This window comes from Cyprinus carpio, chromosome B20, assembly GCF_018340385.1.
Source record: "Cyprinus carpio isolate SPL01 chromosome B20, ASM1834038v1, whole genome shotgun sequence".
NCBI lineage: Eukaryota > Metazoa > Chordata > Actinopteri > Cypriniformes > Cyprinidae > Cyprinus > Cyprinus carpio.
In genome coordinates this window covers 10,884,191-10,896,231 of record NC_056616.1, presented here as the reverse complement: position 1 = coordinate 10,896,231, position 12,041 = coordinate 10,884,191, and the positions used below count along the sequence as shown (strand labels likewise).

General features: G+C 35.8%; 2 protein-coding genes across 2 annotated transcripts; both read left to right on the top strand.

Annotated features, from left to right (window-relative positions):
• The first annotated feature begins 1,103 nt into the window (after positions 1-1,103).
• On the top strand, positions 1,104-5,306 carry LOC122141015 (E3 ubiquitin/ISG15 ligase TRIM25-like). Its single transcript, XM_042746740.1, has 6 exons — positions 1,104-2,275; positions 3,603-3,698; positions 3,809-4,042; positions 4,139-4,298; positions 4,517-4,561; positions 4,794-5,306. Exons 1-6 carry the CDS (start codon positions 1,772-1,774, stop codon positions 4,907-4,909), a joined length of 1,155 nt encoding a protein of 384 aa, XP_042602674.1. The 5' UTR covers positions 1,104-1,771; the 3' UTR covers positions 4,910-5,306.
• A 1,647-nt stretch (positions 5,307-6,953) lies between these two features.
• Positions 6,954-8,746, top strand: LOC109069707 (E3 ubiquitin-protein ligase TRIM47-like). Its single transcript, XM_042746741.1, has 4 exons — positions 6,954-7,592; positions 7,745-7,840; positions 8,115-8,348; positions 8,448-8,746. The coding sequence occupies exons 1-4, from the start codon at positions 7,014-7,016 to the stop codon at positions 8,733-8,735; spliced, it is 1,197 nt and encodes a 398-aa protein (XP_042602675.1). The 5' UTR covers positions 6,954-7,013; the 3' UTR covers positions 8,736-8,746.
• Positions 8,747-12,041: the final 3,295 nt, after the last annotated feature.

Below are 12,041 nucleotides of genomic sequence, written 5' to 3'. Positions count from 1 at the left end.
ACTGATTAATATTTTTTTCAAGTTCATCTCAGCCATTAAACACATGATTGTTTTTTTTTTTAAATAAGATTATTCAGTTTTTTTTTTTTTTATTATATGTGCTATTTTTACTATATAATTTGGTCTATGCAATTTTTTATGCAATTTTCTTTTTTGAAAACAAAGTTAGATTAGTACATAAAACTTTCATAAAACACAGTGAACACAATCACTTGTAATTAAAAGTCTTTACATGTAGTGATAAGCTAAACGTCCTTTGTTTGCAAAAAAAAAACTGAAGGACATTTAATTGCTTTTGGTAAACTGAACAATGTAATGACTATTTCTTACCTCTAGATGGAGACACTGCACACTAATGCTGTATCAACCTCCATGACGTCATCTTTTGCTGCACAGTCACAACTTCAAGCAAATAATCAATGCTGTCATTTCCTTTATAAATCTCGCAGGAAAAAAGTAAGTAAACATACAGATAAATATGCATTTAACTAGCAAATCTCTAAAGGGTAATTCAATACTGATACATATTCAATAAACTTTATTGATTGTTATCTTTTGATATCATTCTTGAAGGACCAGCTTTCCCAAGGCTTTTGAAAGTGAAAAGACACAAAGGTCTAACTTTTATAAAATAAAATGAAGCTGTTTGTCTACAGCCTGATCTGAATTTTAAATAACATTATATAATTCTTATTATAGGCTACAGCACACAATAAAGTCATTCACTCCTCAATCCACAGGTGCGTAATTAAATCACACTCTGAAAGATGAGCTCCGAAAATAAGCAGCAATCAAGATTATTTATTATAATACGTATTCAATTGTCAGTCGCAGCCAGGTTTGCCACGAGAGATCATTCATTAGACTTCTTGCTAATATGATCTCTAATTAATCATTGTCAATTATTTCTCATCATATTTTATTCTCACACTTTACTTTTTGAATTTTCGGTCTTTCTTTGCTTTTTTGTGCTTAGACAGGCTACTCTTAATAATAATAATAATAATAATAATAATAATAATAATAAAACATGCATAGAGAAGATTCTTCTTCAGAGCACTGCAGTCTGACCTGTTTTTACCACATTCAGTCATACATTTTTGTGGCCTTTGGACTAGAAGAAACATAGCCATATGAAAGTAATTTGAAAGTATCATACTTTGTTTATTGAATTAAATTGATGATGCATCAATTTAATTCATTTGCTCATTAAAAAGAACCAAATCATGGTCCTGACTCAGAATATACCAGGCACATGTTTGATGAAATTGTTAGGGAAATCTGTCATTGTCAGGCTAGGATTTATCTGTAAAATCAGTGGGCCTACATAGCTGGGGCACTGGTTAAATCATCTACCAGCAAGATAACTTTCTGCAACTAACCAGCCAAACCATGACCTTGAAAGTCTAGTGAAATAACCTAGATAGTCTATTAATAGGCTACTGGCTATAAAACTGCATCTATGAAATATCTTGTAGCCTACATAATTCTCACAACGACAAAAGCATAATTAGCTCAAATCAAATTTACTGGCCAACTTTTGTAGATGTGAGGTTATTTGGTTTGAAAACAGTGTTTTGAATTGATTGCCTCTACCTCTAAACAACCTTTCAAATTCCCTGAAACCGGTGTCCTTGCTTTGAAACCAGTTGAAACCACAATATGTCTACAGTAAACAGTATACAGAATGCGGAAACTAGTTTAACTATTTAGCTGAAAAAACCTGCAAGGTTAGTTATTGTTGAGCTGTTGTTTGGTCTGTTATCATAAAATGGCAGATGGCAGTATTTCGGTGGGACAGGACCAGTTCACCTGTCCAGTGTGTCTAGATCTACTGAAGAATCCAGTGACCATTCCCTGTGGACACAGTTACTGCATGAGCTGTATTACAGGCTGCTGGAATCAAGAGGATCAGAGGGGAGTTTACAGCTGCCCTCAGTGCAGACAGACCTTCAGTCCAAGACCTGCTTTATGTAAGAATGTGGTGTTTGATGAAATGGTGGAGAAACTGAAGAAGACTAAACTACAAACTGCCGTTCCTGCTGGTGCCTCCTGTCAGAGTCATTTTGATCGTCATGAAGAATTTTGGTCAAGTAAACCACACAAAGTGATCAATGCCACTGGACGACTGCAGCAGATGATCTGTCCTCAACATCATAAACAACTGGAAATCTATTGCCGGACTGACCAGCACTATATTTGTTACTTGTGTGCAGTGGATAAACACAAACACCACAACACTGTAACAGCTATAGCAGAGAGGACAGAGAAACAGGTAAATACAATACTGGTTGTTGTTATTTCTTTTTCATTATAAATGTTATATGTAATAACTGCTTCAACTGCTTTTTTCTGGTTCAAGAATAATTAATGTTTGTACAAATAATAAGAAGCACTTTTTAGCTAGCAATAATGACATATAGGAGGGTGCTGGTGATGACATCATAAAATGGCCAAATCTTGGCTTATGAATATAAATAAAGTTCTGCACAGCAAGCATGGTCTTTTAATATTTTGATAAATGAATAGTCTTTTTTGTATTCATCTCTGATAACTTGATATAAATAACATTTTACATTAAGTGAGTGGTTATTTTTTTGCTTTGAGTAGGTTCTGGGTTCTAATGTGCTTTTTTGTAACTTTTTTTTAATAAACCAGAAACATTGCAACAAAAAGCAGCTTGTAGAAGAGTGACAGCAAATGACCAAAGTCTATAAATACTGCTATAGCAACATTACACTTACGTTTTTATGTCTCTAATAAAAGATATGCTTACTGAAAATAAGTCTTTTGAAATAGTCTCTATGTATGGATTTTTTTTTTTTTTCATATGTGTGGTCTTAAGTAGCACAGGTATATTTGTAGCAATAGCCAACAATACATTGTGTGGGTCAAAAATTTATGCCAAAAATCATTAGGATATTAAGTAAAGATCATGTTACATGAAGATATTTTGTAAATTTCCCACTATAAATATATCAAAACTTATTTTTTTATTAGTAATATGCATTGCTAAGAACTTCATTTTAGCAACTTTAAAGGTGATTGTCTATTATTTTATTTTATTTTATTTTATTTTATTTTATTTTATTTTATTTTATTTTATTTTATTTTATTTTATTTATTTTTTTTTTTTTTTTTTTTTTTTTTTTTTTTTTATTTTATTCCAGATTCCTCAGATTCCAGATTTTCAAATAGTTGTATCTCGGCCAAATATTGTCTTATCCTAACAAACCATACATCATGGAAAGCATATTTATTCAGCTTCCATATATGATCATATAATCTCAAATTATTATTATTATTTTTTTTTTTTATGACACTTATGACTGGTTTTGTGGACCAGGGTCACATATTTCCCCTAAATAATTTGTCAGATCTACTAAATATTCCCCTTCATCTTCCCCATAATGAATGGGTAAATAATAGCTGTTGGGTATATACAGTTATTGTCAAATGCAGCCTGAACCATGCTTGGCTGAATTTTTATTTGTATATTAAATTATGCTGCATGACATTCTGTCATCGGATCTGTTAAAGTAATGGTTTCTGCTTGTAATTTTGGTCTTTTGGTCTTTTTTCGTATTTCTTTTTGTTCAAAGAAACATCTGGAACAAACACAAAGAGACTTCCAGCAGAGAATCCAGCTGAGAGAGAAAGATCTTCAGGAGCTGAGAGAGGTTGTGAAGACTCATAAGGTAAGTTGGCAACTGGTGGCAAAGTTACATGGTCAGTTAAAACTCTCATCTAAGCAGCAAGGTCCCCAGTCCAGTCCCACTGAAGCTCACTGTGTAATGTGTCCTAACAGCGCTCTGCAAAGGAAGCAGTGCAAGACACTGAGAGGAACTTTACTGAACTGATGCGCCTCATTGAGAGAAACCGATCTGAAGTCACACAGCTGATCAGAGATCAGGAAAAAGCTGCAGTGAGTCGAGCTGAAGAACACATGAAGCAACTGGAGCAGGAGATTGATGATCTGAGGAGGAGAGACACTGAACTGGAGAAGCTTTTACAAACAGATGATCACATCCATTTTCTTCTGGTAACAGAGCTTGAGAAATACAGAACAGTGATCTAGAGGTGTCTCAATTTGTCTTTATAATGTTTTATTATTATTATTATCTGTCTTTTGTCTTAGAGTGTCGAGTCTTGCTCTGTTCCTCCACAAACTATGTATGTTCCCAGAATCACACCTGATTCTCATCTCTTATATGAAGATGTGGGAAAATCTGTTCTTTTGCTAAAAAAGAGGGTTGAGGGTTTCTGCAAAGAAGTGATAGGCAAGATATCTTGTACAGGTAAAGTACTGGAGGGACATCACATGTAACATATAAAATATTTGCAAAAGAATGTTTGGAAATCTAATAGTGATGTTTCCAACCGACGCACTTAAAAATATACAACTATCTTAAATTAAATGTTTTATTTTGTGAAGCATCTAATGAGCCTTTTACATATTACTTTATATGTGAGTTTTTCTTTATGTAAAAATAATACTATGTCTGTTGTTTTCCAGTGCCATACATTGAGATCATTTCCACTTCTGAGGAGAGAATACAGTGTAAGCTTTACCGATAAAATGCACTCACAATGATGTTTGATTCCTCCATTAATACTCATGGAGCTAAGGCAACATTTTTTTCATCATTTGATTAATCAGATCCTTCACATGTATTTTTGTTTTCTTCAGTATCACATTGTCATCCAAGAACTATATCAGGGGTTTGTTTTAAAAGCTTTAATTATTTATTGACTCTGACAGTGTGACATAATATATTTGCTTTCCTCTACAGCACCACAGAAACAGTCCTGGGGCACAATACCAGGGTCACCAAGTGGTCGTCCCCAAAAGGCATGGTCACAAAGCAGATCCTTGTCAGATTCAAAGTACTGGCATTTCACAGAATAAAAGTCACAACACAGACCCTCCACATTGCCAGGATGATGTGTCAGACCCTCTACAGCACCAAAGTAACGGCCCAGACCATCACTGAGTTCTGCTCACCAAGGCAGAGAACATTTCTTATACTGCTCAGCTGCTGTGTTAATGGAATGGCTGCACAAAATTAGTTTATAGCTGCAGCATATGATTTTTTAAAAGACAATTCAGAAAAATATTCCTATTACCGGTATATTCCTATTTTTCTTTGGAAATCTGCTATCTATCTTTTTATCTATCTATCTATCTAGATAGATAGATTTATTAGGATATTATCATCTTTGTTTAACTTTATACATGTTACAGGAAATATATTTACCATTTCTTCAGGTGTTTATATAGCTATGTATCCAATTATGTATCTAGCGATTTGGTAGTGGATTTTTTATTATTATTTTGATTATTTTTAGTATGTATATATATATATATATATATATATATATATATATATATATATTATCTTTTGTCAGTCCAGTTGATTTTATTTATAACTGAAGTGCAAAGTTGGTTTATGTGGTTAATAAAGATTTCTTATTCACTTGCTCTAGCAATAATTTCTCTGTGAATAAAATATCCAGTTATGCAGTGTTTTACTTAGTGAGAAACCAGTGCAAACAATTCAAACCATGAGTGAACTGTCCAAATGAATCTGATTGAATCGTGAATCAATTCACACCTAGGCTATCTGAAATTGTATACTCTTTTGAGTAGGTATTTTGTAATCTGGACATACTGCATTTGTCATGTTATCACATGACCAACCAGTTTCAGATGCGTAGGGAATGCAATTTCGGATGCAGCACACCTCATTGAAAATTCACAAATCAGTAATCACTGATTCTGATTCTAATTGTTCATTCTAATTCTGATTCACTGAAATTGTTATGGACATATTTCTCATTGTCAGAGGATTAATCAGTAAATTTTACATAGCAATATTTTATATTTAATATTTTACTGGGGTTCTGGATACAACATCTACTGGCATGGGCTAACTTTCTGAAATTAAACAAACAAACATTGAGCCCTATCATTCACCCGGCGCAAGGCGGCTCAAGAGTTTTTGCTAGTTTCAGCCTGATGCAGTCCTCATTTTCCCATCCTGCACTGCATTGTTTAAATGGCAAATGCATTTGCACCCATTTGTGCGCCTATGGGCATGCTGGTCTAAAAAAGAGGTGTGTTCAGGTGCATTGTTGGCGCGTTGATATTTTGAGGAACTGCAAATAGACTGTGCCATAGACCAACTGAAACCTGGTCTAAAGTCTGGCGCAATATTTTTTCTTTGTTTTTTAAAGAGCCTGTTAGTAATATGCGCCTATGGGCGGGTGCATGCATACACTTTGCTTATTACACACACAGGGACAATCAGCAGCACACAAACATTTTTAAAAATGAAAAATTACATTCTGCCATGGCGTGAGCACAACTGGCTTTTAAAGGGGATGGGAGATGAGACTCTGATTGGTTTATTGCACATTATGCCCAAAAAAACCCCAATACTCATTAAGAGAATAGGGACAACCCGTTTAGACCATGCGCCCGGGCATGCTGACTGTTTTCCTGTCGTTAATCTAGCAAAATTGGATTCAGACACGTCCTGAGTGCACCTGCACTGTGCACTTTAGAACATGTGCTTAGATTGTTAAATGAGGGCCCATTGACTTTGAAAGTCTTTAAATTTGAACTATAATAACCTAGAAACCTTTCAAAATACTGCCATCTAGAGGCACATTGCTATCAAGAAAATCCCTTGTGAAGATTTCTTACAATGGATGCAGATTACAATTAAATCAAAATTAAATGGCCAACTCTTGCACATGTTGAGTAATCGCAACACAAGAAAACAATGTTTCATGTTCTTTACTGGCTGACCTTAACTCTGCGCTCTTACAGTTTCACATTACAAACACAAACCTTTCCAGGATCCTGAAGTCACACCCTACAAACCAGTCTTTTTTGGCCACACCTCTAAATCACCATCAGGAAACCATTTCAACACTTGAGCGGAAAGGACCTGCCACGTAACTTGTTGAGCTGTTGTTTGAGTCTCTCTTTGTTTATATGCAGTAAAATGGCAGAAGCCAGTATTTCAGTGGGACAGAACCAGTTCACCTGTCCAGTGTGTCTGGATCTACTGAAGAATCCAGTGACCATTCCCTGTGGACACAGTTACTGCATGAGCTGTATTACAGGCTGCTGGAATCAAGAGGGTCAGAGGGGAGTTTACAGCTGCCCTCAGTGCAGACAGACCTTCAGTCCAAGACCTGCTTTAAGCGAAAGCACCATCTTGGCTGAAATGGTAGAGAAACTGAAGAAGACTAAATTACAAGCTGCTGTTCCTGCTGGTGCTGGAGATGTGGAGTGTGACATCTGCACTGGAAGAAAACACAAAGCCATCAAGTCCTGTCTGGTGTGTCTGGAATCTTATTGCCAGACTCATTTTGATCGCCATGAAGAATTTCGCTCAGGTAACCCACACAAAGTGATTGATGCAACTGGACGACTGCAGCAGATGTTCTGTCCTCAACATCATAAGCAACTGGAAATCTATTGCCAGATTGACAACTGCTGTATTTGTTACTTGTGTACAATGGATGAACATAAAAACCATGACACTATAACAGCTATAGTAGAGAGGACAAGGAGACAGGTATTGCTAAATATGATTATTACTATTGACATTAAATTAGTTAATTAAATGGGAAGTTTATTAAATTGATGGTATCTTTTCTTGAGGCATTTGGAAGCAAAGCTAGCATCTTTCTAACATTAATTGGGTGTACATATGATTTTTCTCAAAAGAAAAACCTGGAGCAAAAACAAAGAAATTTACAGCAGAAAATCTGGGAGATCGAGTCAGATCTTCAGCAGTTGATAAAAGATGTGAAGATCCATAAGGTGAGTTAGCTACTTGAGCTACTTGTAGAAACATTTCATGGTTTGGAGCCATAGCCTTGTGGCCAGTGATCCAACATATAGTACAACAGTTTAAGTCTTGGCTTGTGGTCCTTTTTCAATCTCACTCCCCTATTGCTTACTGTCACTCCTCTACTGTCCTCTCTCAACATAAGCCCAGAAATATAACTGGTCAGTTAAAATTCTTCTCCAGCCAATGAGGATCCCAGTGCATTTCCAGTCCCACTGAAGCTTAGAGTGTAATGTGTCCTAACAGCGCTCTGCACAGAAAGCAGTAGATGACAGTCAGAGGAACTTTACTGAATTGATCAGCTCCATTGAGAGAAGCCGATCTGAGGTTACACAGCTGATCAGAGATCAGGAAAAAGCTGCAGTGACTCGAGCTGAAGAACACATGAAGCAGTTGGAGAAGGAGATTGATGACCTGAGGAGGAGAGACACTGAACTGGAGCAGCTTTCACACACAGAGGATCACATCCATTTCCTGCTGGTAACAGAGCTTTTGAGAAAAACAGGACTGCATGTCTTCATTTATCTTTGTTGTTGTTGTTGTTGTTTAATTATTTTGTTTCTCTTTGTGTGTCTGTAGAGTTTCAATGGAGGGCCTGTAATACAGCATTTGGATTTGTCTAAATTCAGTACCACATCTTCAAGCCCCCTCCCCCCTCCCCATCATCATTATGATGATATAAGGAAATCAGTTTCTTTGCTAAAAGAAAAACTTGAAGGTTTCTGCAAAGAGGAGATAGAAAAGATATCTGGTACAGGTAAAATACTGGAGCTCTCTCCCTCTATACACACAGACACACAGACACACTCACACACACAGACACACATAATTAATATGTCTTTTGGTTTCCATAGTGCAAAACAATGAGATCATTCAAGAGGTGAAACAATGTAAGTGTCACTAGGAAAGTACACACACACACACACACACATACACTGCATCTTCTATGATTTTTATTTCTTCATGCTCATTAAAAATCAGAAATCATAGAAAGTATAAAAAACTGTAATTCTTAGAACTTTGCCTTTTCACTTCAGATCTAGATCAGGTTTTTATTTAGTTCAGTTGGGCTGACAAGTCATTATTTTCCTTTGTAAGATTCACACATTTCCTGTTTCAGTGGAACAGCCAAAAATGATATTAGGAATAGGAATCAAAGTGATATAGATTTGGCTGGTTTGATTCCTCAATGTGATTACTCTAATCGATAATTTGCCCTTCACTGAGCTGTATATATTCTGGTCTGCATAGGTTCCTTCTGTGTTATTTAACAAATAAACTGTGTCAGAAAAGAGAGACACACACACACAAAGATGCATTTTCACTGCACACAACATTTGGATATGAATGTCGATTCGCTCCCTAGTGGCAGTTGTGACCGGCAGGTTGATGGCACCCCAAGCAACCCCAGAGTGATTCTCTTTAAAATGAATGGCTTCTGGTTTATAGAACATCATTTATTGTGTGCAATGCAAAGTCAGCTGTGTACAGTGCAGTGAGTCCACACCCAGGTCCAGGACTGAAAACCACTGGAGTAGAAAGCACAATATTGCAAACTATTACGCACACATCTTTCAGTTTAAGAGTCACTTTATATAAACTTTTTTAGCAATAGGAATTCATGAAACATGCCATTGATTGGTTTTCTATAACAAAGTTGGCACCTTTGATTACTGATTGTTTGAGTATTTGACAGTTTACTGAAATTAGTTTTTCTCCACAGTTTCAGAGATGAAGCCATTTAAGCTGCCAGTGAAGTGTCGTCTGCAGCTGGTCTGAAGAATTACACTCAAGCTTGGGGTTTTTTTCCCAGAAGAAAATACTTTATTTCAAGGAGAATAAAGCCGAGAGTTCTTTGCAAAGAATATCTCCCGATTGTTATGTGGCTTCTCCTTTTATATGTTTTTTTTGTTTATACAGGGTAAGGCGTGTTCGATATATGTCATATAGTTTTCCTTATGCATACAATTCGATTCCTCCTTAGAGCGAAGGGGCCCCCAAGACTTGTTAAGCTAAAGAACAAGGGCCACTTTGTATGTTTCCAGATGTTTCTCATCTGAGGGTCTGTATATTTCTGCCAGGCAGGCACATTCGTTTTACACCCAGGCTATATGATTATAATGGAATAAAACTGTATATATATATATGGCTAGATTCACTTTGATTGTACTTGATTAATAAAAATCTTGTATATAAAAATCTTCTACATTCCCACCTTTGAGACTTAGTAAGTCTCACATTTGCTTATTTTTATCCAGAGTGCTACTCCATAATTCAGTCTTATTAGCACTACCTAGTGTCTAAATAAGTCACACTGTATTATCACCAATGACTAGATTATGTAATCCCACTCTGGAGGGAGCAACAGGACCAAACATCTCCTTCCACACTTAACTAGGAGGGAGTAAAAGATCAGTTTATTTTGTTTAGCCATCCTTCATAAAATTCATCCAGGTTCCTTTCTGTGATCATTTGTTGATTATTTTCCTTTTATCATTTTCCATTTGCTTAACAGTAGCGTTGACGATTAATGTTCTTAATATAGGTAATAAACAGCAAAATAATAATCCTCCTACTAATATGGCAACTCCTAAAAACATTCCCAGTTTAGCAAACCATGCTCCCCATGCTCCAAATTTCAGATCAATCCAATCCCAAATTTGTTTGTCTCTTCCAGCATTTGCTGTAACTTCAGCTCTAAATTTTTACATTTTAGTCATAACTTCACTAAAAGCTCCCCCAGGGGCAGTATTATTTGGTATAAAAGTACAACATTGATCTCCAAACATAACACAAACTCCTCCCTTGTCTGCTAACAGCCAATTAAGAGCCTGTCTGTTTTGCCATGTCATTCTACTTGTTGCGTGCACTTGGTCTCCTAAAAAGGATAACGCATCATCAGTATAATTAATGAATCTTTGTTGATTATAATAAATGTAATTAATCCACTCTGTATTTTTGTTTGATGTGATCCATACAAATATTTACTCGAAACCTGCTTTTACTTCATCTCTTGCCTTGAATTCATTAGGAATTCCTCTTGGCTGTCCAATTGAGTCTAGATATACATTGGGGTCTGGCTCGTAACCTCTTTGAATTCTATTGTCTTCCTTGTTTGTGCTTTGTTCTGTTCCCCATTGTGCCATGTTAACTTCTTGAAGTAATTGTACTCTTACGCATATACCTTTCCATCCAACTGGTAAAGAAGGCAATAATATCTCACCTCCACAGATCCAAAAGAAATCTGCTATTATTAATGACAGGTCTTCATACATTTCTATTGAAGGTAAGGCAATAGTTTGATTTTCACATTTTTCAGGTGCTATTTTACTTCCTTTAGTTGTTCCAAGTGCTAAAAATTCTGGAGCTCTAGAAGGAATTCCTGATTTCCAAGAATTTTTCTTATCTATATACCAAATAATAGCACATTTTCCTTTAAATTTGTCCACATCTTGTGTTCCTTTTAGTTTATGGAAACACTCATATTCTTGTTTATATTCTATGCTATACCATTTCGGAATCTCTACTTTCCGTTTTTAAATTTTTATATTTTGGCTGACGTCTGAATACTTACACCAAGATCCCCAGAGTGGTCTAAAAAAAATAATCTGTTCATTTAGGATTTCCCAAAAATCCTAGACATTCAGCAATACAATATGGTCTGGTAAAATCCGTTAAATGACAAAAGTTTCTCCCAAATTTAGCACATTTTTGGTAGTCATATGGATTTGGTATGGCTATCACTTTGTTTAATGCAAATTTGGAGCACAGCAAGCAATTTTCTTTTCCTGTTTCTCTAGCAGTAAAGGCAGCCCGTCTATACCACTATTTTGGGCTGTTTCACATAATGCATCATTTTGACTAATGCCATTCATCACCTTGAATATCATAATCTGTGTTTCTACAATATTTGATTATCATTGGTTCTGTTGAGTTGATATCATTATTACTTTTGTTTAAAGGTTGAAAAGTCAATTGAAGGAAAGTCAGGTTGCTTTCTATTGGTTGAGTTTGGGTTTGCATTATTAGATGCATTAGGCATAGGATAGTCTTCAGATGTGTTGTCAGACTTATTCTCTTTCCTCTCCTGTTCGTCTGACAGGAGAAAGAGAGCTCCTTGTGGATCTTTTTTGTGCTCACGTCAGTTTGCACTATGTGTCTCTGGTTTTTCCA